Source organism: Oncorhynchus mykiss, chromosome 5, assembly GCF_057628025.1.
Source record: "Oncorhynchus mykiss isolate SJ-2025 chromosome 5, ASM5762802v1, whole genome shotgun sequence".
Lineage (NCBI taxonomy): Eukaryota > Metazoa > Chordata > Actinopteri > Salmoniformes > Salmonidae > Oncorhynchus > Oncorhynchus mykiss.
The window spans coordinates 37,897,875-37,925,800 of record NC_143026.1 but is presented as its reverse complement, the minus strand read 5'-3'; the positions used below and the strand labels follow the sequence as shown (position 1 = coordinate 37,925,800).

General features: G+C 41.0%; 1 protein-coding gene and 1 long non-coding RNA gene across 3 annotated transcripts in view; one reads left to right on the top strand and one right to left on the bottom strand.

The window, feature by feature from the left end:
- The first annotated feature begins 1,158 nt into the window (after positions 1–1,158).
- LOC149983263 (uncharacterized) lies at positions 1,159–23,546 on the top strand. 2 transcript variants are annotated; one of them, XR_016496046.1, is made up of 3 exons: positions 1,159–1,265; positions 19,623–19,717; positions 20,674–23,546. It is a non-coding gene; the product is annotated as an uncharacterized LOC149983263 (long non-coding RNA). The 2 variants fall into 2 exon arrangements; XR_016496045.1 differs by having other exon boundaries at positions 1,239–1,511.
- Positions 5,889–27,926, bottom strand: part of LOC110523748 (calcium-binding protein 7) — a 31,177-nt gene continuing 9,139 nt past the window's right edge. Inside the window, exons 2-5 of the mRNA XM_021602716.3 lie at positions 15,041–15,184; positions 14,793–14,905; positions 13,937–14,084; positions 5,889–8,231 (exon numbers count right to left, since the gene is read on the bottom strand). Of these exons, the coding sequence (XP_021458391.1) occupies positions 8,107–8,231; positions 13,937–14,084; positions 14,793–14,905; positions 15,041–15,184 (530 nt within the window). The 3' untranslated portion in view covers positions 5,889–8,106. The remainder of the gene's footprint in view (positions 8,232–13,936; positions 14,085–14,792; positions 14,906–15,040; positions 15,185–27,926) is intronic.

The following is a 27,926-nucleotide window of genomic DNA, read 5'->3' as shown; positions in this document are numbered from 1 at the left end:
CATTCAAGCATCGAATCAGAACTGTATGGGATTAAGGTTAAATGCAGAGTAAACACCAAATCAACACTACCGTTTTTTTACTTTTGATTTGTAACACACACAGTTGTAAGAGAAATGGTTCCCTAGCAGCAAGTCTTCAGCTTGTCTGCTGAAAGCATACGCACCAGGAACAGATGTTGATGTTGATTCAGTTGTTTGAAGAGCAGCACATGCCAGCCAGGTCAAACCTCATTTCACAGATTGGTCATTAATCATTAATGTAATCTTTTCATCTTATATCCCACTAGTAGATAGCTTGGAATTAGGGTCAACACATGGAATTATCATGGTAAGAATGTAGATCATTATGCAGTTCAAGAAAACAACAACATAAAACAATTGGAAATTAATATTTGTCTGATAAGTATCTAATAAACATTTCACTGCCTTGTTTGGAATTCAAAGGTTGATTGAAAATTAATGGAAAATAAAGGTTGATTAATGTATTATGCCGCAATAATAGTTGGTAAAGACAAAGTGGGATAATTTATCATATATTCGTGGTGTAGGCGGCTGCTTGGTTGGACCCATCATTGGTAGGTAGTCCGAAATGCATGAATGAATCATTATTGAGATTGGGCACATTCTCCTCTCCCCGAGACAAGCACCAAAAGTCTAAACATTTAATTAAGAGACGAGCAACCTTCTGCATCGCCTTTTGGGGAACAAGTCCAAGGCTTTACCCCCAGTTGTTCTCTTGCCTCTCAGTAATTCAGTACCTGCAGGCACTATTCCAAACGTAGATCCTGTTTTAAAACCGTCCAACCATTTCATCTTTCTCTTCAGTGGATGCTCCTTAGAGGAGGAACGGGAGGACCATCCTCCTCAATGAATTTCATAAAAATCGAAATAGTGAAACAAAAAGAAACAACATTTTTAGATAAAACTATACTAAATACAGATTCACTTAACCAAATAATTGATTAAAACACAATGTTCTGCCTCAGCAGCACTCTGTAGGGTAGCACCATGTTTAGCCGGAGGACAGCAAGCTTCTGTCCTCCTCTGGGTACATTGACTTCAATACAAAACCTAGGAGGCTCATGGTTTTCACCCCCCATAGCCTTACACAGTAGTTATGACAGCTTCCTGAGTATGTCCTCCAACCTATCAGAGCTCTTGCAGCATGAACTGACATGTTCTCCACCCAATCAAAGGATTAGAGAATGAATCTAGTACTGAAAGCATTAGTTACAGCTAGCTAGCACTGCAGTGCATAACATGTGGTGAGTAGTTGACTCAAAGAGAGAGAAAGACAATGGTTGAACAGTTTTGAACATTCATTTCCAAAATTAAGGAAACGCAACAGAGAGAGAGAGAGAGATTTGGTTGTGTTTTTTTACTTTCACATTTACTTAGCTAGCAAATACAGCTAAATAGTTTAGCCTACTCAAACACCTGCCTCAAACAGAGAGGGATGATTTGTTAGCTAGCTGGCTATGACTATTCAATACTGGAGCTTCCAAGTCAAGGTAAGCTTTTGGTTTTATTCATTTATTGCCACCGGGGCCCACCGGTTTAACGGCTAAACTGCTTATGCAGCTAGCTAGTTTAGCCTACTCAAACACCCGGCTCAAACAAAGGGGCATGCTATGTTAGCTAGCTAGCTATAGCTATCCAACACTGGAACTCTTCCAAGTCAATGTAAGCTTTTGGTTTTATTAATATATTGTAACTGGGGCCGTTGGTGTAGCTGCTTAACTGTTTTCTGACTCTACACTGTACTGCATGATTGTGGCGGGTTTACTAAGTTCTAATAGTTCTAGTTGACTATGAAGTGACAATGATGTAGGCTGTGTGTAGCGGTTAGCGGTCATAATATGAAGGTTTGGCCTGGAAAGGTTTTTCCGCCTGGTCACAGACAGCTAACACGTTGTGCACTAAAGTCCACAAGCGAAGGAAAAAGGAGAGAGGAGGAGAGCACATAAATAGTTGCAAGAAGGAATTATATATACAATGAGTAAAGTGATCATGCTGTTTTTATGTGGCAGCTATGAAAGTGAGCTGTTTGTGTGTGATTAGGGGTGTATTCATTCCGTCGATTCTGTTGAAAACGTTTCTTAACGTTTCATGCTTGTCCAATAGAAACTCAAATTTGCAACTGTTGGACTAATGGTTACACCCCAGATCAGATAGATGCAGGCAAGAGTGTGCAAGGTGGTATTGAATGTGTCACTGTCACCTTGATTACTCAAAATTCTCTTTACCTGTGCACCTCCATTGTAAACTTTAAATAATAGGCTAGGTTGTAGCAAACTCATGATCGGTACAGGACATTTTTTTGTGTTTTATAGTAGCCTAAACCTATTGATGTTACATTGAGCTGGGTGAATGGAATATGAATGGCAGTCATCCAATATGCTGTAATATAAATAAGCCCGTGCTCATAAAAAAACGAATCATCCTCCCCCATCTGAAACGGCACCGACCTTTGTTTCTCTTCGAACAAGTATAAATACTTTCAACGGCTTGGCAAATCTCAGGAGAATAACATGTTGTATGAATCTTTAAAACAGAAGTGTTGAGTCTAACTCTATCCACAAAAATATGCTAAACTTAAAATGTGTCTCAGGGATTTATTTTTTTCATTGCCTGGGAAGTTGTCTAGATGTTTTCAAAGGGATGTGGATATTATTAGATTTTGTAGTCCCCTAGAATATCATTTATTTCGACTCTTCTCTTTGCTAAGATGGTATGTGTTACAGTCTAGGAAGGGTGATAAGGAGTCAGGAAACCAGATATGCAAAATAAAAAAGATGGAAAAGGAATAAAGGCATAGATTACCATCATTCAATTTGAATTAGTTTCTGCATATCTGCACTGCTGAAAGAAAGCCATTATAAACAGCACTGTGGTGTATGGGCACCATTTCCTTTTTTGGATCCATTACATAATTTCACTTTATTGTATACTTTGTCTATTTACCAGCATTCAAAAAAATAAGTTCCTAATGATCAAGTAAACAATTCATTTCTGTTCTTCTCCCAGGAGACCAAACATACAGTCGTCAATATGATCCAAAGTCTGTCTGAAAGTCTGAATTGTCCTGCCAGTCACATCCATCCCCTTCTGTCTCATCACTTCTGGAGCCCTCCCTTAGCGCCATTAGAGTCCTTTGAGAGATCTTTGGCCAGTTAAAGCCAGCAACTAGTGTCTGCCAAAGTCCCCTTAGGGGAATGTTATAGACAGTCTGCCAGACTCGTGTTGTGAGATGGAGGACCTCGAGGGAGAAAAGGAGTGCTTTCCCTGTGTGTGAGTCATAGCCCTGTCACTGTCAGAGGGGTAAAGAGAAGGCATGCCTTGTTTGGAACTAAACTCAGAATTCAGTGAGAGCCTCCATGTTAGAGCCTCTCGGGTCATCAGCTTGTCAAGACACAATATCGTCAAGTAGGATTCTGACACGTAAACAACCAGAGATTTGGGAACCCTTTGGGCAGTAACTGGTGAAACAACAATAAACAAAGTGAAGAATACTGTGTAGGAATTTGAATATTTTTAGCTTAGTTGCTTGGTTTCATAGAAAATTGAGCTGCGTGATCAAATGACAGATTTTATTTGCAATGGGACAGTAACTTATTATTGTCAACTATGTTTCATCTGTTTCCAACGGAACCTTGCCTTTACTGTGGTGTATTGATTTTACACTATTGATTTTACATTCATGGTGATATAATATTAATGCTAGGTTGGCTGTCAGGTTAATATACCACCCATCCATCCTTTGAAAATAAATTTTCATACAACAGCATAGCCATATGTTTTACTGCTGATTTATCTTCAGATAATGTCACTTTATCAATCACACTTGAGTATTCACTGTCTTTATAATTTGCATAATGTTAGGAAACAGGGCAGAAAGAAGTTCCTTTCTGTAGTTCAGACCCTAGAGGCTGTGGGTAGGAATTTCATACAGGTTTCCTGGTATTTTGCCATATGAATAATTGATTCATAATTATAGTCACCTAAAACAGAACTTTCTATTCACTCTCCTCTCTGGTATGACTTCTCATGTGATTTAATATGGTAGGCTGAAAAGAAAGTGAAATGGACCAAAAACATTGACATTCCAATTTCCAGTCTGTCTCCTACCCAGTCTGTCTCCTACCAAGTCTGTCTCCTACCCAGTCTGTCTCCTACCCAGTCTGTCTCCTACCAAGTCTGTCTCCTACCAAGTCTGTCTCCTACCCAGTCTGTCTCCTACCAAGTCTGTCTCCTACCAAGTCTGTCTCCTACCAAGTCTGTCTCCTACCCAGTCTGTCTCCTACCAAATCTGTCTCCTACCCAGTCTGTCTCCTACCCAGTCTGTCTCCTACCAAGTCTGTCTCCTACCAAGTCTGTCTCCTACCAAATCTGTCTCCTACCAAGTCTGTCTCCTACCCAGTCTGTCTCCTACCCAGTCTGTCTCCTACCCAGTCTGTCTCCTACCCAGTCTGTCTCCTACCCAGTCTGTCTCCTTTTCCATCACTGTATGGTTTACTGAACATTGGGATGTTTCGTAACAGAAGTCGGATGATAAACTGAAAACTATCGACACTGACCATACCGATTACTTATCGCAGGCATTTTGCTGATGTAGTTTATTACAACAAGTAGCCTATACTAGAGAAATGTGAAGTTTGAAATGAAATATGTTTGCTACTATGGGTGGTTGTTAACGGGACCCATACAACCATCAAACCAGTAGTAGTAGTTTAAAGGATTTTTTTACGGTGGTGCACATTGTTATGAACGTATCGTACTATTTATCGTTATTGCATCAATTCAGGCAGTTTATTGCGATACGGATTTTGTCCATATCACCCAGCGCTATCTCTTAATGATGTCTGCCACTGTTCGGTATAAGAAGTTGTCCTGTCTTCACATGCTGGGATTTGAGTCCCAGGGAACCAGAGCTCCTTACGTCTGTCTGAAGGGAGGGCCACCATCTGTCCTGTTGGATTTAAACCCTATTGATACAGCCACAACACTAATGGTGTTGTCACAGAAAGCAGCTGGAAGATTCATATTCAAACTTCATTAGAAAGCAGCTACACAATTCGGTATAATTTCCTCATTTCTGTCACATTCTACTAACTTCCCTGAGTAGATTTTGAGACCATCTTATATGAATGTATATATCACCTATTGGCTCACAACATAACACATGGTTTCCAAACTGTGGGGCGCGCCCGCAAGGGGTGGCGCAAGGGGTCGGCAGGGGTGGCGCGCAGTCCCCCCCCCCCCACACAATATATATATATATATATATATATTGGGTTTTTTTTGTTCAGGAACTCAGTCCGGCTTTAAACGTACTCTTGAAAGTTGTAATAGTAGAATGCACAAGGTGCAATTTCAAAATTGGGTAGTGCATCATCAGTTCCTCTTGTTATGCTAGTCAATGGGCTACCTTAGAGAGCTATTTATAACTTGTCAGAAATGTCCAGGTCAACTAGCCCATGTCAGACAACGTTTTTTTATTTTGTTTTTTAGCCCATGCATATTGTTGTCATTTTTTTTGTCACTCAAATAACACATGAAAACATATTAGACATGGCAAAATGTATAGAATTGCAAGTAAATCTGCTTTAAAAACGGCAAAGTTTTCTTTGCACCCCATGACAAAATGTGTAGAATTTCAGGAAATAAGCTTTGAACCTGCAAAATTCTCTCCACCAACAAGAGGGGTGTGAACAGTTTGTGTCATAAACAGTGCTTGTGCCCATAGAAATAGATGTGGCGTGTGAACGCTTGCGCGGCGTGGGAGACCTGTACACACTAGAGCTTAAAACATTACAATACTCATGTATGTTCCCTTAAAAGTTACAGTATCCGTACGGTAGGTATGAAAACAACATTTGACAAGGCTATTACGTTTGTGTTTGTTTATTGGACAACATGCATCCAGACATCATGTTTATAAATGTATATTTGATGTGGTGACAGGTACATATGTGCAATTACAGTGCATAGGATGAGATTACTGATGCTGAAAGAATGCCTTAGAAAGTTCAACCAAAGGCAACAACAGACAGTGCGAGGACACTTGAAGGTTCACATGAGAGGTCATTTCTATACACCATGTCCATACAGTATACAGTATATTGCGTTAGTTTTTATTTGCAAGACATTTGTTTCTGATAAGAAATACATTTGTTTGCAAGTTATGTTTCTATCAAGAATATTCAATCCCTAAAACATGTTATTCTGAAATTATTGATATGTGCATTTCCCCCCGCGTTTGGCACAAAGTATCAGAGCTGCACTATGTTTGACTTGATGAAAATCACAGTCACATATAGAGAACACAACTGCTTCATATGACAACACATTGAGGGATATGAAAAAACATCAGATCACTCTCAACAAACTGTACATTAACATATTCTCCTCATTAATGCAATGTAACATCGGTCATATACAATATCATTGCTTTACTATTTTTGTATGTATTGTCTATTACACTGGCTATTTCACATTTGCGCAAATGCATATAATGTCAAATAGTTATTTCTCATATATGAACAGATAACCGAGCAACCTTTTGTCACCCTCATCAAGGTAGACTATTGCAAGCCCTGTTCTTTTTCATTATTTGATATACTATTTTCTGGTATGATACAGACTTGATTCAGCTTGTGATAAAAAGAGCAAGAGAATATATATAGCATTTCATTAAAACGATAGTTCAATTCTTCATATATGATAAGGAGAAAACATAGATTTCTAAAAAAGAAATATGACAAAAGATCAAAATGTCAAATTTAAGTACATGGAAATTAGCAGGTTACTAAATGTATTAGAATGATGTTTCAGTAAACCTGGGAATCATACATAAGAACCCTAATAAATAAAAAAAAAGTAGATGTTTGCATTCTTGATATCTTGATCTTTGATATAAAGTATCTCTTCTTCCATTAAGAAAATAGAACCATGTAAAAATCTAAACAATAGCTTCATGTTGTTTTTGGTGGACCATGTCAAAAGCCAAACAAAAAACATGTTTAAATGTCCTTTGAAACTGTCTCCACATTCACAGAATAGAAATATTTACACAAAACGTTAATCTACGGTGTACTTTTTTGCAATAATAACTATCATTTGCATAATCATTTCAATAAGTACATCTGACTTTGAAGGTAAACACCACAGAGGAAGTACACAAATCATACTACGTGGTATTATTTACATGTACATGTGCTGTGTGTTTAGAAGGAGAATTGGGGTGAGCCAGCAATCGGAACAGTGACTCAAGAGATAGAGATTGGCAGATGCATCTCAGGTTTGCTGATGATAACTATTATTATCTGTGTCTACGAAATTCCCCAAAGGATATCTCTAAATTCCCCAAATGATATCTCCACATCTCTAAATTCCCCAACTGATATCTCCACATCTCTAAATTCCTTCTCTACAACAGGTAGGATACTTTCTTTAGAAACTGCCGTTGGTACTGCAGAGTTATGTTGTGTATGTACTGTGCATGTTCTTTATGTGCTGTTGAATACAAATGTATGCAGGGAAACAAACTCCGTTGGCTACGTGCTTTGTAAGGGCAGGCTGTAATGCCACATGATATACACTAGTAATGTCGATATGTTTCAGACAACATGGTTAGCAATAGAGCACAGACACTACAGCTTTACTCATTTATCTCATAGGAAATAGAAGGCTAATAAATGACCTTGTGAATGGTATAGGGCAACATTATGGTGAGTTGAATCAAAGAGATTGTATAATTGCTTAGTATTTGTTCTTTCTTTTTGTGTATGATACAGTGTGTGTTTGGTGGTAACCTTCAGAACATCTGAAACTAATGGTGAAGGGTGAACAAGACATTTTGTCCCTCAGGTTCCTGGCCTATATCCATTAGTCCAGTTGACAGTTTTGGTATCAGGGTGTTCAGTCTGTGTTTTGGCTCTAAATGGATCTCAGGACAGAATAGTCATTAAATATATGTATCTGAAAAAAATTACATGTTATTTTGGTTCCTATCTATCAGTTCAATTTGTCTATGCTTAGTCACTGGGTTGAGTGTGAAAGGATAACAAAGGAAACAACCCTTCTGGTAGTGGAGGACAGGGCTTTCTACTTCATACCTCTACGAAGCATCTGGTTAGCTGCAATAAGCATTACGCTGATGATAAATGCAAAGGCGAAGGCACAAATCAGGCTCTTCCGCACACATGTGTGCTTCTGTTGTGTTGGGCTGGCTGTGAAGATAGAGAGAAGGTCAGAGAAAGTTATATACTGGATATATAGATAGAGAGAACGTCAGAGCGAGAAAACGGCAGAGACAGATATGTACAGTTGAAGTCAGAAGTTTACATACACCTTAGACAAATACATTTAAACACCTTTTTTTATATACAAATGCTGACATTTAATCCTAGTAAAAATGCCCTGTCTTAGGTCAGTTAGGATCACCACTTTATTTTAAGAATGTGAAATCTCAGAATGATAGTAGAGAGAATGATTCATTTCAATTTTTATTTCTTTCATCACATTATCAGTGGGTCAGAAGTTTACATACACTCAATTAGTATTTGGTAGCATGGCCTTTACATTGTTTAACTTGGGTCAAACGATTTGGGTAGCCTTCTACAAGCTTCCCACAATAAGTTGGGTGAATTTTGGCCCATTCCTCCTGACAGAGTGTCACGTTCTGACCTTAGTTCCTTTGTTTTGTCTTTGTTTTAGTATGGTCAGGGCGTGAGTTGGGGTGGGCAGTCTATGTTTGTTTTTCTATGTTGGTTTTTGAATTTGGCCTAGTATGGTTCTCAATCAGAGGCAGGTGTCGTTAGTTGTCTCTAATTGAGAATCATACTTAGGTAGCCTTTTTCCACCTGGGTTTCGTGGGTGTTTGTTTTCAGTCTTTGTGTGTCTGCACCAGACAGAACTGTTTTGGTTGTTTCATTGTTATTCAGTGTTTAGTTTTGATTATTATTAAAAATCATAAACACTTACCACGCTGCACCTTGGTCCTCACCTTCTTCCACCAACGACAGCCGTTTCAGAAACACCCACCACCAAAGGACCAAGCAGCGTGGTAACAGGCAGCAGCAGCAGCGCTATAAGGAGGAATGGACATGGGAGGACATTCTGGACGGCAAGGGTTGCTACACATGGGAGGAGATCCTGGCTGGAAGGGATCGCCTCCCATGGGAACAGGTGGAGGCAGCCAGGAGAGCGGAGGCAGTAGCTAAAGGGAGCCAGCGCTTTGAGGGAACTCGGCTGGCAAGGAAGCCCGAGAGGCAGCTGTCAATCGTTGTCCCTGATAGACGCATTCTGTCTCCTAGAGATGAACATACTTTGGTGTGAATAGTGCAAATCAATCCCAGAACAACAGCAAAGGACCTTATGAAGATGCTGGACGAAACAGGTACCAAAGCATCTATATCCACAGTAAAACTAGTCCTATATCGAAGAAGCCACTGCTCCAAAACCGCCATAAAAAAAGACAGACTACGGTTTCGTGCTATAAAGTCGTGCTATAAATTCACAGACAACACAAAGATTCCTTGATGTCCTTCCAGACTCCTTCTGCCTACCCAAGGACGCCAGAGGACAAAAATCAGTTAACCACCTAACTGAGGAACTCAACTTAACCTTGCGCAATACCCTAGATGCAGTTGCACCCCTAAAAACTAAAAACATTTCTCATAAGAAACTAGCTCCCTGGTACACAGAAAATACCCGAGCTCTGAAGCAAGCTTCCAGAAAATTGGAACGGAAATGGCGCCACACCAAACTGGAAGTCTTCCGACTAGCTTGGAAAGACAGTACTGTGCAGTACCGAAGAGCCCTTACTGCTGCTCGATCATCCTATTTTTCTAACTTAATTGAGGAAAATAAGAACAATCCGAAATTCCTTTTTGATACTGTCGCAAAGCTAACTAAAAAGCAGCATTCCCCAAGAGAGGATGACTTTCACTTTAGCAGTGATAAATTCATGAACTTCTTTGAGGAAAAGATTATGATTATTAGAAAGCAAATTACGGACTCTTCCTTAAATCTGCGTATTCCTTCAAAGCTCAGTTGTCCTGAGTCTGCACAACTCTGCCAGGACCTAGGATCAAGAGAGACACTCAAGTGTTTTAGTACTATATCTCTTGACACAATGATGAAAATAATCATGGCCTCTAAACCTTCAAGCTGCATACTGGACCCTATTCCAACTAAACTACTGAAAGAGCTGCTTCCTGTGCTTGGCCCTACTATGTTGAACATAATAAACGGCTCTCTATCCACCGGATGTGTACCAAACTCATTAAAAGTGGCAGTAATAAAGCCTCTCTTGAAAAAGCCAAACCTTGACCCAGAAAATATAAAAAACTATCGGCCTATATCGAATCTTCCATTCCTCTCAAAAATTTTAGAAAAGGCTGTTGCGCAACAACTCACTGCCTTCCTGAAGACAAACAATGTATACGAAATGCTTCAGTCTGGTTTTAGACCCCATCATAGCACTGAGACGGCACTTGTGAAGGTGGTAAATGACATTTTAATGGCATCGGACCGAGGCTCTGCATCTGTCCTCGTGCTCCTAGACCTTAGTGCTGCTTTTGATACCATCGATCACCACATTCTTTTGGAGAGATTGGAAACCCAAATTGGTCTACACGGACAAGTTCTGGCCTGGTTTAGATCTTATCTGTCGGAAAGATATCAGTTTGTCTCTGTGAATGGTCTGTCCTCTGACAAATCAACTGTAAATTTCGGTGTTCCTCAAGGTTCCGTTTTAGGACCACTTTTGTTTTCACTATATATTTTACCTCTTGGGGATGTTATTCGAAAACATAATGTTAACTTTCACTGCTATGCAGATGACACACAGCTGTACATTTCAATTAAACATGGTGAAGCCCCAAAATTGCCCTTGCTAGAAGAATGTGTTTCAGACATAAGGAAGTGGATGGCTGCAAACTTTCTACTTTTAAACTCGGACAAAACAGAGATGCTTGTTCTAGGTCCCAAGAAACAAAGAGATCTTCTGTTGAATCTGACAATTAATCTTAATGGTTGTACAGTCGTCTCAAATAAAACTGTGAAGGACCTCGGCGTTACTCTGGACCCTGATCTCTCTTTTGAAGAACATATCAAGACCATTTCAAGGACAGCTTTTTTCCATCTACGAAACATTGCAAAAATCAGGAACTTTCTGTCCAAAAATGATGCAGAAAAATTAATCCATGCTTTTGTCACTTCCAGGTTAGACTACTGCAATGCTCTACTTTCCGGCTACCCGGATAAAGCACTAAATAAACTTCAGTTAGTGCTAAATACGGCTGCTAGAATCCTGACTAGAACCAAAAAATTTGATCATATTACTCCAGTGCTAGCCTCTCTACACTGGCTTCCTGTCAAAGCAAGGGCTGATTTCAAGGTTTTACTGCTAACCTACAAAGCATTACATGGGCTTGCTCCTATCTATCTCTCTGATTTGGTCCTGCCGTACATACCTACACGTACGCTACGGTCACAAGACGCAGGCCTCCTAATTGTCCCTAGAATTTTTAAGCAAACAGCTGGAGGCAGGGCTTTCTCCTATAGAGCTCCATTTTTATGGAACGGTCTGCCTACCCATGTCAGAGACGCAAACTCGGTCTCAACCTTTAAGTCTCTACTGAAGACTCATCTCTTCAGTGGGTCATATGATTGAGTGTAGTCTGGCCCAAGAGTGGGAGGGTGAACGGAAAGGCTCTGGAGCAACGAACCACCCTTGCTGTCTCTGCCTGGCCGGTTCCCCTCTTTCCACTGGGATTCTCTGCCTCTAACCCTATTACAGGGGCTGAGTCACTGGCTTTACTGGGGCTCTCTCATGCCGTCCCTGGAGGAGGTGCGTCACCTGAGTGGGTTGAGTCACTGATGTGGTCATCCTGTCTGGGTTGGCGCCCCCCCCCCCCCCTTAAGTTGTGCCGTGGCGGAGGTCTTTGTGGGCTATACTCAGCCTTGTCTCAGGATGGTAAGTTGGTGGTTGAAGATATCCCTCTAGTGGTGTGGGGGCTGTGCTTTGGCAAAGTGGGTGGGGTTATATCCTTCCTGTTTGGCCCTGTCCGGGGGTGTCCTCGGAGTGGGCCACAGTGTCTCCTGACCCCTCCTGTCTCAGCCTCCAGTATTTATGCTGCAGTAGTTTATGTGTCGGGGGGCTAGGGTCAGTTTGTTATATCTGGAGTACTTCTCCTGTCCTATTCGGTGTCCTGTGTGAATCTAAGTGTGCGTTCTCTAATTCTCTCCTTCTCTCTTTCTCTCTCTCGGAGGACCTGAGCCCTAGGACCATGCCCCAGGACTACCTGACATGATGACTCCTTGCTGTCCCCAGTCCACCTGGCTGTGCTGCTGCTCCAGTTTCAACTGTTCTGCCTTATTATTATTCGACCATGCTGATCATTTATGAACATTTGAACATCTTGGCCATGTTCTGTTATAATCTCCACCCGGCACAGCCAGAAGAGGACTGGCCATCCCACATATGCTCTCTCTAATTCTCTCTTTCTTTCTCTCTCTCGGAGGACCTGAGCCCTAGGACCATGCCCCAGGAATACCTGACATGATGACTCCTTGCTGTCCCCAGTCCACCTGACTGTGCTGCTGCTCCAGTTTCAACTATTCTGCCTTATTATTATTCGACCATGCTGGTCATTTATGAACATTTGAACATCTTGACCATGTTTTGTTATAATCTCCACCCGGCACAGCCAGAAGAGGACTGGCCACCCCACATAGCCTGGTTCCTCTCTAGGTTTCTTCCTAGGTTTTGGCCTTTCTAGGGAGTTTTTCCTAGCCACCGTGCTTCTTCACCTGCATTGCTTGCTGTTTGGGGTTTTAGGCTGGGTTTCTGTACAGCACTTTGAGATATCAGCTGATGTACGAAGGGCTATATAAAATAAATTTGATTTGATTTGATTTTGATTTGGTTTGCAACTGCACATAGGGACAACGATCATAACTTTTGGAGAAATGTCCTCTGGTCTGATAAAACAAAAATAGAACTGTTTGGCCATAATGACCATCGTTATGTTTGGAGAAAATCGTGGGAGGCTTGCAAGCCGAAGAACACCATCCACGGGCGTGGCAGCATCATGTTGTGGGGGTGCTTCGCTGCAAGAGAGTCTGGTGCCCTTCACAAAATAGATGGCATCATGAGGAGGTAGGATATTATGTGGATGTATTGAAGCAACATCTCAAGATAAGTTAAAGCTTGGTCGCAAATGGATCTTCCAAATGGACAATGACCCCAAGCATACTTCCAGAGTTGAGGAAAAATGGCTTAAGGACAACAAAGGCAAGGTATTGGAGTTGCCATCACAAAGCCCTGACCTAAATCCTATAGAAAATGTGTGGGCAGAACTGAAAGCATGTGCGAGCAAGGAGGCCTATAAACCTGGCTCAGTTACACCAGCTCTGTCAGGAGGAATGGGCCAAAATTCACCCAACTTATTGTGGGAAGCTTGTGGAAGGCTACCTGAAATGTTTGACCCAAGTTAAACAATGTAAAGGCAATGCTACCAAATACTAATTGAGTGTCTGTAGAAACTTCTGACCCACTGGGAATGTGATGAAAGAAATAAAAATTGAAATGAATAATTCTCTCTACTATTATTCTGAGATTTCACATTCTTAAAATAAAGTGGTGATCCTAACTGACCTAAGACAGGGCATTTTTACTAGGATTAAATGTCAGCATTTGTATATAAAAAAATTGTGTTTAAATGTATTTGGCTAAGGTGTATGTAAACTTCTGACTTCAACTGTAAGAGCAGCACAGCATTTTTTTATGGAAGTTTGTCCTGTCATTATCAGAGACTAAAAGATCAACACTAACCCTGATCGTTTGGTAAACTGTAAGCCGAGCAAAACACAACGAAGGGACAACCTACACCGGTCACACTTATTGATAGTGGTTGAAATCTCTTACTGTCAATGTCCACTTGGCACGCTTGACTGTCCAGGTGGCTCTCTTCGGTCATGATGATGTTCTCAATGTCTTTCATGGTGAGGTGGTCACAGAAGGTGTCATACAGTAGCCTCTTCAGCTCATCCACTGTCAGCTTCGACATGTCACACTGGGGGACACAGTACCAGACACAAACACTTGAGCACAGGTATCTGTCTGCATATCAATGTTTGAGCAAGGTTACACAGAGGAGCATTTCTATGTAAGACAACTGGAGGTGGTGCAAAGGTTTCTATCCCATCCCATCACCGACACAGTTGTGGTGAATACATTTCCATTAATGGATTATGTTATATCAAATTTCACACATTTCATTTAGAAAAACATACATTTTGATTAGCCTGGAGCTTTTTTAGATGTGTTCTTTGTACTGCTATAACATTTAAAATCATGAACAGCCTCCTGACTATTATGACATCCAATGTAATGATCCATTCATCTCAGTGATGAAGAATTTAAACGATAAAGCAACTAATAAAGTGTTTGTTTTAATTGTTTGAACATGGCTCTGGAATAGACTCTCTCTCATTAATAAATTGAATAGAAATTTGAATCTCTGGGGAAAGCTTGCAACGGCAATTAGGAATATAATACGTGATGTCATAACCACAGTGGAATTGCCCTCTCTTTAATGATTATTTAGCTCCTATCATGTTTTTTATGGTAATTTTAATTAGACTGACTGTGGTTTATAATCACAAAAGCTTTGAAAGCCCTCAGGACAATCATCTCACTCCAATGAGGAAATATTAAGCCATAATTAGCTCTGATAAAGAAAGAGGAGAAGGAGGTAGATGAGTGGGGTGATAGCAGATACCTTCCAAAATACTGAGTCAAAGTCCGCCCCATGGAACTTATCAGGCATCCCAGCAGCAATAAGTTTAGGTCCAAGCAGTGCAACAAATTCCTCGAAGTCAACCTGGCCATCACCTGCAGGGATAGGAGTGTGGATATTTAGTCAATATGTCGGTCAGCCAGACACTTTTACACATGTAATGGAGCAAAGGCCTTATCTTGAATGATCTCAGTGAACAGCATTTAAAATTGTGTGTGTTTGTGATTCACCATCCATGTCCAGCCTTTGGATAATGATCTCCAGCTCCACCTCATTGGGCATGTATCCCAGTGACCGCATAGCCACCCCCAACTCCTGCTTTGAGATGTATCCGTTTCCATCTCGGTCAAACACCTTGAAGGCTTCACGGATCTCTGTGGAGAAATGAAGGAACGAAACTCAGATAGGAGGATTGAGACTAGTCTGATGTACTAATGCACTGATAATGGGAAGTTCAGATTTCCCCACCACACAACATAGCTGTCCTGACCTTTCAAACTACCCACAGATAACTGTTAATAAGGCTCAGACTTAGAGTAAGGTGGCTTTAGGTTCATATCTTATTGCAGCTAGTTGGCTGATATTTATATTGCTCAGCTGAATTTGTAGAGCTTTAAATCTCTGAGTGTGTATTTGCATCAAACAGCAGAGAGACAGGAAGTTTTGCATATTTGATGCCAACTGTACCTTTTTCACTTCAAACAGAATACTTTAGCACATGATGAGAGGCTACAAGCCTATTAGCAGTAGCTAGGGGGTTTGGAATAGTTTCCATACCAGATCTTAGAGGAAATAAACAAAATCCTTATCAAAATGGTAAAGGGCTTGATAAGTTTGTTTAGATCAGGTGTGAAATATCCTTGACCTGGAGTTTACCTAGATACAGTACATCACTATTGAGAAATGTGTGCATAAGAAGATCCACAAATAAAGGCTGAGCCTGAGCAGGACAGGGAAACACAACAGATAATAAGGTGAGGGCCTTCCAGAATCAGCTAGTACAAAGTGAGCAAATTATTTTACATTTTATTTTATTTCACCTTTATTTAACCAGGTAGGCCAGTTGAGAACAAGTTCTCATTTACAACTGCAACCTGGCCAAGATAAAGCAAAGCAGTACGACAAAAACAACACAGAGTTACACATAAACAAACGTACGGTCAATAACACAACAGAAAAATCTATGTACAGTGTGTGCAAATGTAGAAGAGTAGGGAGGTAGGCAATAAATAGACCGTGGAGGCAAAATAATTACAATTTAGCTGTAAGGGGTGCGTAACTGGTGGCAGGGAAGTCAGACACAGGAGAGCAGAACTAGGTAATAGCAGGAGCAGTTTAATTACAAAACCAACGGCATCAAGAAAATAACAACATGGGTACAAAACCCGACGCGCACCAGTCAACATGTGCACAAGCACTTACAACAAACAATACCACACAAAGACATGGGGGGAACAGAGGGTTAAATACACAACACGTAATGAGGGAATAAAAATCAGGTGTGTGGGAAAACAAGACAAAACAAATGGAAAATGAAAAATGGATCGGCGATGGCTAGAAGACCGGTGACGTCGACCACAGAACACCGCCCGAACAAGGAGAGGAACCAATTTCAGCAAAAGTTGTGACATTAGCATTAACACTGGAGTGATAGATGTGCAGATGATGTTGTGCAAGTAGAGATATATACTGGGGTGCAAAAGAGCAAGAGGGTAAGTAATAATATGTGGATGAGGTAGTTGGGTGTGCTATTTACAGATTGGCTGTGTACAGGTACAGTGATCGCTAAGCTGCTCTGACAGCTGATGCTTAAAGTTAGAAAAGTTTTGAGAATGACACAAATATTAATTTCCACAAGGTTTGTTGCTTCAGTGTCTTTAGATATTTTTCACAAGTGTCAAAGGCTTTTATTGACAATTACATGAAGTTGATGCAAAGAGTCAATATTTGCAGTGTTGACCCTTCTTTTTCAAGACCTCTGCAATCCACCCTGGCATGCTGTCAATTAACTTCTGGGCCACATCCTGACTGATGGCAGCCCATTCTTGCAAAGTCAATGCTTGGAGTTTGTCAGAATTTGTGGGTTTTTGTTTGTCCACCAGCCTCTTGAGGATTGACCACAAGTTCTCAATGGGATTAAGGTCTGGGGACTTTCCTGGCCATGGACCCAAACTATCGATGTTTTGTTCCCAGAGCCACTTAGTTATCACTTTTGCCTCATGGCAAGGTTCTCCATCATGCTGGAAAAGGCATTGTTCGTCACCAAACTGTTCCTGGATGGTTGGGAGTAGTTGCTCCCGGAGGATGTGTTGGTACCATTCTTTATTCATGGCTGTGTTCTTAGGCAAAATTGTGAGTGAGCCCACTCCCTTGGCTGAGAAGCAACCCCACACCTGAATGGTCTTAGGATGCTTTACTGTTGGTATGACACAGAACTGATGGTAGCGCTCACCTTGTGAGCTTTTTTCCGGATGCCCCAAACAATCGGAAAGGGGATTCATCAGAGAAAATGACTTTACCCCAGTCCTCAGCAGTCCCTGTACCTTTTGCAGAATATCAGTCTGTCCCTGATGTTTTTCCTGGAGAGAAGTGGCTTCTTTGCTGCCCTTCTTGACACCAGGCCATCCTCCAAAAGTCTTCACCTCACTGTGCATGCAGATGCACTCACACCTGCCTGCTGCCATTCCTGAGCAAGCTCTGTACTGGTGGTGCCCCGATCCCGCAGCTGAATCAACTTTAGGAGACGGTCCTGGCGCTCGCTGGACTTTCTTGGGCACCCTGAAGCCTTCTTCACAACTCTCCTTGAAGTTCTTGATGATCCAATAAATGGTTGGTTTAGGTGCAATCTTACTGGCAGCAATATCCCTGCCTGTGAAGCCCTTTTTGTGCGAAGCAATGCTGATGGTGCGTGTTTCCTTGCAGGTAACCATGATTGACAGAGGAAGAACAATGATTCCAAGCACCACCCTCCTTTGAAGCTTCCAGTCTGTTATTCAAACTCAATCAGCATGACAGAGTGATCTCCAGCCTTGTCCTCGTCAACACTCACACCTGTGTTAACGAGAGAATCACTGACATTATGTCAACTGGTCCTTTTGTGGCAGGGCTGAAATGCAGTGGAATTTTTTTTTTTTTGGTATTCAGTTCATTTGCATGGCAAAGAAGGACTTTGTAATTAATTGCAATTCATCTGATCACTCTTCATAACATTCTGGAGTAAATGCCATCACACAAACTGAGACAGCAGACTGTGAAAATGAATATTTGTGTCATTCTCAAAACATTTGGCCACGACTGTACATCCAGTTTGCTGAGTAGAGTGTTGGAGGTTATTTTGTAAATGACATCGCCGAAGTCAAGTATGGGTAGGATAGTCCGTTTTATGAGGGTATGTTTGGCATTATGAATGAAGGAGGCTTTGTTGTGAAATAGGAAGCAGATTCTAGATTTAATTTTGGATTGGAGATGCTTGATGTGACTCTGGAAGAAAAGTTTACAGTCTAATCAGACACCTAGGTATTTGTAGTTGTCCACATATTCTAGGTCAGAACCGTCCAGAGAAGTGATGCTAGTCGGGCAGGAGGGTGCGGGCAGCATTCGGTTGAAGAGCATGCACTTAGTTTTACTAGCATTTCAAAGCAGTTGGAGGCCACGGAAGGAGTGTTGTATGGCATTGAAGCTCGTTTGGAGGTTTGTTGGCACAGTGTCCAAAGAAGGGACAGATGTATACAGAATGGTGTCGTCTGTGTAGAGGTGGATCAGAGAATCTCCAACAGCAAGAGCGACATCGTTGATATATACAGAGAAACGAATCGTCCCGAGAATTTAACCCCCATAGAGACTGCCAGAGGTCCGGAAAACATGCCTTCCGATTTGACACACTGAACTCTATCTGAGAAGTAGTTGGTGAACCAGGCGAGGCAATTATGAATACATCAAATCAAATCAAATCAAATGTATTTATAAAGCCCTTCTTACATCAGCTGATATCTCAAAGTACTGTACAGATACCCAGCCTAAAACCCAAACAGCAAGCAATGCAGGTATAGAAGTACGGTGTAGAAGGTGTAGAAGCATACATTCATATCAGATTTCAGCACACCAAACTTCAACAATACTGTGCTCAAATGAGGTATACAAATGAAATCAAAACGCTATACTAAATCTGTACACAATCCATGCAAATTGTGCATAGGCTGTTTTCCCTCAACTTGTGCCAATTTAAATCCACATTTGTTGGCAAATAAGCCTTCTAGTGCAAAATAGGTTTTAAATATTGCAGTTACTTAATTTAACAAGACTCAACGGGTTTGAAAACGACTAACTGCAAAGTGGAGCATGTGTTTCGAGGAACTGGATTCTATATTCCCCTGCTGAATGCATAATCCAGGTTATTTAGACAGTAACCCAATTGTATGTTTACTGTGAAACAATGAGCAACTGAGTGGCCATAGGCCATTTATATTTAGTGAGCTGAGACAAAGTCAGAAGGATTTGGCTTGTGGGATCAATCATCAAATACCTCCACAGCATCCACTATAAAACATGCATGGGGTCTGATTTACAATATAATGAAGTAACTAGACACCACAAACTCAGTTCCATTTGACAGGAGAACGGTAATAGTAATAGTAATAGCATGCAAACAAATTAGTCGAGACTCCCATTACTTTAGTTGTGATGAATACTTTGAGCACTTGCATTCATGTGTTAACCTTCCGTTAAATGTTTGCAATTGATAAAAGGCATATCAGAACCTATTTTGTGTACTGAGGACTGAAAAGAAATGTGTCTGTGTGTCCCTAACCATAGGCAGAGCGCCAACTATTCTGCGGACAGGGTCAGACTGACCTTACTGCTCTGGGACACAACATCAGGATCAAGACAAATCACACGTTACAATTACAGTGAGTGCTTTTATAGCAAACTGTTATGCTTCCCAGAAAGCACATCAAAGGAAAACTATGATTAATGATTTTTATAATAGTCAAATCAATGAGTAAGTTGTTTTGATAGCTATTGTTCAGTTTTCACATCCTATGTACGATGGAGATTAATATGCCATTGCCAAGGTTATCTTTTTCCGTACACTCTTAGAAAGAAAGGTACTATCTACAACCTAAAACAGTTCTTTGACTGTCCCCATAGGAGAACCCTTTGAAGAACACTTTTTGGTTCCAGGTGTAACCGGTGTGAAATGGCTAGCTAGTTAGTGGGGTGCGTGCTAATAGCATTTCAATTGGTTACGTCACTCGCTCTGAGGCCTTTAAGTAGTGTTTTCCCTTGCTCTCCAAGGGCCGTGGATTTCGTGGAGCGATAGGTAACAATGCTGAGGGTGTCAGTTGTTGATGTATGCAGAGGGTTGCTGGTTCGAGCCAAGGTAGTGGTGAGGAGAGAGATGGAAGCAAACTGTTACACAGGTAGAGCCCTTTTGGGTCTGGGTAGAAGTCTTTTAGGTTCCATGTAAAACCCCTTCACAGAGAATTTTTCATGAAACCCTAAAGAGTTCTACCTGGAACCAAAAAGGGTTCTACCTGGAACCAAAAACAGTTACACCTGAGCCTGAACCCTTTTTGGTTCCAGGTAGAACTCCTTTGGGTTCCATGAATTCTACATGAAACCCCAAAAAGTTCTACCTGGAACTAAAAACAGTTCCACCTGGAACCAAAAAGGGTTATTATACCCGTATTATACCCCTCCTGTCTCAGCCTCCAGTATTTGTGCTGCAGTAGTTTATGTGTCGGGGGGCTAGGGTCAGTTTGTTATATCTGGAGTACTTCTCCTGTCCTATTCGGTGTCCTGTGTGAATTTAAGTATGCTCTCTATAATTCTCTCTTTCTCTCTTTCTTTCTCTCTCTCGGAGGACCTGAACCCTAGGACCATGCCTCAGGACTACCTGACATGATGACTCCTTGCTGTCCCCAGTCCACCTGGCCGTGCTGCTGCTCCAGTTTCAACTGTTCTGCCTTATTATTATTGGACCATGCTGGTCATTTATGAACATTTGAACATTTTGGCCATGTTCTATTATAATCTCCACCTGGCACAGCCAGAAGAGGACTGGCCACCCCACATAGCCTGGTTCCTCTCTAGGTTTCTTCCTAGGTTTTGGCCTTTCTAGGGAGTTTTTCCTAGCCACCGTGCTTCTACACCTGCATTGCTTGCTGTTTGGGGTTTTAGGCTGGGTTTCTGTACAGCACTTTGAGATATCAGCTGATGTACAAAGGGCTATATAAATTAATTTGATTTGATTTTTTATTTGATTTATTCTATGGGGACAGCCGAGTGTACCAAGTAGTTTTATGGATTTCTCTACTCTTGGCTGTATAAGGAAGGTTGATACAAATACCAGGGCCTCATTGTAATAAACAGTTTGTGATAATAATGAGGTTTTCACCACATACAATGATAGAGATAGGTGGTTAAAACAATAAAAGGAGTGGCTCAATAGCTTGCGTTGACAGTCCTTTGACAATAAAATCATTGTTTAGTGTGTTCTCTTGGAAGCAGACAGCTAGGCTGATGTTTGTTTATTTTTCATCTCCCTCCTGTGTGGCTCTGTTTGTTGGCTCTGTTTGATCTGCTGTCAGGTTATCACCTTTGTCTTTCCTTCATCATCTCACTGAAAGAGAGATCCCCCCCCCCTCCTCCTCCCTCACAAGTCTCACATAACCCTATTTGGGATTTCAAGTCTTTGCATCAGTCAGACTGACATCCCATGAGCTCTAACAGAGAGATGGGGTCACATCTCCCTGGCCATCAGACATCATTCAGCCCTGCTCAATGCCTCACAACAATAATAGCAACCAATGTCCTACTTCCACCTGACCAATGGGTGTGATTGAACAATTGTCTCATAGCTCATATAGTGCCAACTCTTGTTGTCATTTACTGTTGAGATATGATGCCATCAGAATGACAAATGCAACACCCCTTGGAGTGTTGTGGCTGTAGAGACAGTCACCAGTGACTGACTGTTATGTGGGCAGCAATAAATCACTTATTTTTGTTTGGACTTCTTTACTATTTCAGCACAGCCCCACTGATCTACACATATCTTGATATGTTCATTGACAAATACTGAATATAAAGGTATGATTTTGCTAGCCAGTGACCTTGGCTCTTTGTCAGATATGATTAGGAATGAGTTATTAATGAGTGAGAGAGGTTGAGGGTCATAGATTCTTGACTAGGACCACCTTCTTGGAAAACGAGTTTGTAATTTTGATTTGTCTTAGTTCTTCATTAAATGTCAAGGGTATGGCCACCGCATTGGTCCTGTTCCAAGAAGAGTTACACTTGAACGCCTTTTAGGTTCCTTGGCATATCCTGATTTAATTTCAAACGTCATTTTTTGCAAAGTTAGTTCCAAAGTTAGCTTAAGCTGTAGAGGTATTGAGTTAAAGTCATGGTCTGTTGCTTCAAGAACGTAAAATGACAAAGTCTAGCTTGCTGCCTGCGCCTGTCAATTTTTTTTCAAAGTCATTGCACAGCTGCAGATCATTGACTGTCTCATGAAGTCTCATGTCGTCTACAATTATTAATGCTCACAGTACAAGTCTGATCTTTGGAATTGCTGACATTCCTGAGCAGTGACAGCACTATGAATACGCACCAAACCACATTCCATTATTGTAGAATTCATTTACATTCTAAGTCAATTCCTCCATTTCCACCTGGAAGTCACTTAAAAAAAGATTCCAATCTAGATGTGTATTAAAATCTACTCGATCAATCTGCTCTTTATTGAATAGAGCAGAAATAAACCATTTATGGTGTAGCAAGCCCAGAAAGGGGATCTCGACAGGGGTCTGTCTGCGCCGTTCCCCTTGAAAAACAAGATAACCTTGTTTGAGCCTGAGCTCTAGTCTTCCCCAGTGCCTCAGGACCATTGGTTCTCTCTCTGAGAAGGACAGTTTTTTTCTGCTCATCTGTCTCACTCGGCTTGTAGCTCTTGTATGGGCGATATAGCTGTATTCTGCACTGTCCCTAATGCTTTCCCAACCGATGACTAATGACAATGAAACCAAAATGGAAAAAAAATAGCTAGACTGTGTGGAGCCAACTGACTGATAATGGTTTTTATATGGTCGTCAAATATTTAAAAGCCTCTTTGGTTGTGCATACATCTATCAAAGATTAAATTACTTTATTCACAGCCATCTCACTGTATTTGCTGAAGCTGGTGTCAGATATATTTTTTTATAGAGACCTCCCACTGTGCACAAGCTGGTGGAATCAACATTTTTCAACATAGTTTGTCAAGTATTGTGACATGTAATCTACGTGAAAAATACATATGATTTGTAAAAGGTAATCAATTGTTGTTTTTGAGGGTGACATTTCATCATGGCAACCACATTTCAACACAAACATACTTTATATAGAATATGTTTGTTACACCCTGATTTGTTTCACTTGTCCGTGTGCTTGTCTCCACCCCCTCAGGGGTCGCCCATTTTCCCCATTATCCCCTGGGTACTTATACCTGTGTTCTCTGTTTGTCTGTTGCCAGTTTGTTTTGTTTCGTCAAGACTACCAGGCGTTTTACCTCTGTTCCTAATTTATTGATTGTTCCTGGTTTTCCCGGTTTTGACCTTTTCTGCCCGCACTGACCCTGAGCCTGTCTGACGTCCTGTACCTTTGCCCCACTACTCTGGATTACCGACTCCTGCCTGCCTTGACCTGTCGTTTGCCTGCCCCCGTTGCTGTAATAAACATTGTTACTTCAACACAGTCTGCATTTGGGTCTTACCTGAAACGTGATAATGTCGAATTATTTGTACGTTTAAAATAACATCAGATCTTCAACTTTAAATCCACTATGAAAAAATATTTTTTAAAATAGGCTGGGTGGGCAGCACCTTCTCCTGGAGAATTGATCTACAGTGCCTTGCAAAAGTATTCACCCCACTTGGCATTTTTCCTATTTTGTTGCATTTCAACCTGTAATTTAAATGTAGATTTATTTGGATTTCATGTAATGGACATGCACAAAATAGTCAAAATTGGTGAAGTGACATGGAAAAAATAACTTGTTTAAACATTTTTTTTTTTAATTGAAAAGTGGTGCGTGCATATGTATTCACCCAATTTGCTATGAAACCTACCTAAATAAGATCTGGTGCAACCAATTACCTTCAAAAGTCATATAATTAGTTAAATAAAGAGATGATCTGTCACATGATCTCAGTACATACAGTGGGGCAAAAAAGTCTTTAGTCAGCCACCAATTGTGCAAGTTCTCCCACTTAAAAAGATGAGAGAGGCCTGTAATTTTCATCATAGGTACACTTCAACTTCAACACTTAAAAAAAAAAATCCAGAAAATCACATTGTAGGACTTTTCATGAATTTATTTGCAAATTATGGTGGAAAATAAGTATTTGGTCAATAACAAAAGTTTATCTCAATACTTTGTTATATACCCTTTGTTGGCAATGACAGAGGTCAAACGTTTTCTGTAAGTCTTCACAAGGTTTTCACACACTGTTGCTGGTATTTTGGCCCATTCCTCCATGCAGATCTCCTCTAGAGCAGTGATGGTTTGGGGCTGTTGCTGGGCAACATGGACTTTCACTCCCTCCAAAGATTTTCTATGGGGTTGAGATCTGGAGAATGGCTAGGCCACTCCAGGACCTTGAAATGCTTCTTACGAAGCCACTCCTTCGTTGCCCGGGCGGTGTGTTTGGGATCATTGTCATGCTGAAAGACCCAGCCCCGTTTCATCTTCAATGCCCTTACTGATGAAAGGAGGTTTTCACTCAAAATCTCAAGATACATGGCCCCATTCATTCTTTCCTTCACACGGATCAGTCGTCCTGGTCCCTTTGCAGAAAAACAGCCCCAAAGCATGATGTTTCCACACCCATGCTTCACAGTAGGTATGATGTTCTTTGGATGCAACTCAGCATTCCTTGCCCTCCAGTTGAGTTTTCCCAAAAAGTTATATTTTGGTTTCATCTGACCATATGACATTCTCCCAATCTTCTTCTGGATCATCCAAATGCTCTCTAGCAAACTTCAGACGGGCCTGGACATGCACTGGCTTAAGCAGGGGGACACATCTGGCACTGCAGGATTTGAGACCCTGGCGGCGTACTGTGTTACTGATGGTAGGCTTTGTTACTTTAGTCCCAGCTCTCTGCAGGTCATTCACTAGGTCCCCCCGTGTGGTTCTGGGATTTTTGCTCACCGTTCTTGTGATCATTTTGACCCCACGGGGTGAGATCTTGCGTGGAGCCCCAGATCGAGGGAGATTATCAGTGGTCTTGTATGTCTTCCATTTCCTAATACTTGCTCCCACAGTTGATTTCTTCAAACCAAGCTGCTTACCTATTACAGATTCAGTCTTCCCAGCCTGGTGCAGGTCTACAATTTTGTTTCTGGTGTCCTTTGACAGCTCTTTGGTCTTGGCCATAGTGGAGTTTGGAGTGTGACTGTTTGAGGTTGTGGACAGGTGTATTTTATACTGATAACAAGTTCAAACAGGTGCCATTAATACAGGTAACGAGTGGAGGACAGAGGAGCCTCTTAAAGAAGAAGTTACAGGTCTGTGAGAGCCAGAAATCTTGCATGTTTGTAGGTGACCAAATACTTATTTTCCACCATACTTTGCAAATAAATTCATGAAAAATCCTACAATGTGATTTTCTGGATTTTTTCAAATGTTCTCTGTCATAGTTGAAGTGTACCTATGATGAAAATTACAGGCCTCTCTCATCTTTTTAAGTGGGAGAACTTGCACAATTGGTGGCTGACTAAATACGTTTTTGCCCCACTGTATACACCTGTTCTGAAAGGCCCCAGAGCCTGCAACACCACTAAGCAAGGGGCACCACCAAGCAAGCAGCACCATGAAGACCAAGGAGCACTCCAAACAGGTCAGGGACAAAGTTGCAGAGAATTACAGCTCAGGGTTGGGTTATTAAAAATATCAGAAACTTTGACCATCCCACGGAGCACCATTATTAAAAAATTAAAAAAATATGTCACCACAACAAACCTGCCTAGAGAAGGCCACCCACCAAAACTCACGGACCAGGCAAGAAGGGTATTAATTAGAGAGGCAACAAAGAGACCAAAGATAAAACTGAGGGAGCTGCAAAGCTCCACAGCTGAGATTGGAGTATCTGTCCATAGGACCACTTTAAGCCGTACACTCCACAGAGCTGGGCTTTACGGAAGAGTGGCCAGAAAAAAAGCCATTGCTTAAAGAAAAAAATGAGCAAACGCGTTTGGTGTTCACCAAAAGGCATGTGGGAGTCTCCCCAAACATATGGAAGAAGGTACTCTGGTTAGATGAGACTAAAAGGGCTTTTTTGGCCATCAAGGAAAATGCTATGTCTAGTGCAAACCCAACACCTCTCATCACCCCGAGAACACCATCCCCAAGGTGAAGCATGGTGGTGGTAGCATCATGCTGTGGGGGTGTTTTTATCGACAGGGACTGGGAAACTAGTCAGAATTGAAGGAATGATGGATGGCACTAAATACAGGGAAATTCTTGAGGGAAACCTGTTTCAGTCTTCAAGAGATTTGAGACTTGGACAGAGGTTCACCTTCCAGCAGGACAATGACCCTAAGCATATTGCTATAACAACACTTGAGTGTTTTAAGGGGAAACATTTAAATGTCTTGGAATGGCCTAGTCAAAGCCCAGACTTCAATCCAATTGAGAATCTGTGGTGTGACTTAAAGATTGCTGTACATCAGCGGAACCCATCCAACTTGAAGGAGCTGGAGCAGTTTTGCCTTGAAGAATGGGCAAAAATCCCAGTGGCTAAATGTGCCAAGCATATAGAGACACACCCCAAGAGACTTGCAGCTGTAATTGCTGCGGGCTGAATAGTTATGCACACTCAAGTTTTCTGTTTTTTTGTCTTATTTCTTGTTTGTTTCACAATAAATAAATAAAAAATGCTTCATCAAAGTCGTAGGCATGTTGTGTAAATCAAATGATACAAACTCCCCCAAAAATCTATTTTAATTCCATGTTGTAAGGCAAAAAAATAGGAAAAATGCCAAGGGGGTGAATACTTTCACAAGCCACTATATCTACAGCTACCATTTAGTCTCCCATCCAGGGTTTTATCCAAGAACAACCTTGCTTATTTGTCACTGTCTATTACCAATGTGCTATTGTGAGAATAATTGTTGAGCGATCTCCACCCCAAAATAAATAGATTCACTGTTGCTATCAAAGTCATTCCAAAGGGTAGGTTCAACGTAATAAATTAAATGTGACCGACCATACTTTCTCACTCATACAGTATATCATCAATGATGCTGTTTAGGCCTATATAGCAATTGCAGTCATCCACAGCTATTCAGCTAAATTCAACCCAGAATTCACAAAAAAAATAGACAAAAAATAGGCCTAGGGTTTCAAGCTCTGGTTGATTTCAGATTAAAATAAAAGTTAAAGAATGGGATTAAGCCAGTGACTCAGATGGAACTATCCAAGCAGTAGATACATCTCCTTTAAATGTTGATATTTGGTTGAGTTATCAACCAAACACAATTCAATCCTACTTTTGTAATACAGTAAATAGCATAAAGTTAAGGCTATCTTGCAAACTAATTTAACATTCAACCTTAAAATGAGTAACACATCCATGGCCACATTTTGAGGTTACTGTAACTTAAAATGTCTTACGTAATCTTATAAAGTGTGTGAGTAAGGGCCTTAAAACGGCTGTGTGCATGTTTAAGACAGCATGCATTGGTCATCACAGCTCTGGAGAGATTTTCACAATTGCTGTAATAATCCCAGAATCTCGAACGGCATTGATCACATGTAATCTCAACTGCAATCCAGGTCATTTGGTTCTGATATTAGATTAAGCACAGTGATAACAGAATCTGTTGTATAATCAAACAAAATAGCTGACATTGTTTTCCCATTTGAACTTTACTGTGCTTTTAATTTGTTGAAAGTGCAGTGATTGACATTTGGGTTACAACTAACCTAAAAACCAGACATTGTTTTTCCATTGGAATTTGGTTGTGCTTTTAGATAGTGACAACACATTGGTAATTCAACTAACTTTTGGCTGTCTTTCTGAGTGGGTGAATATAGGTTGTAATCTCATTGAATAACGTCTCAACCAAATA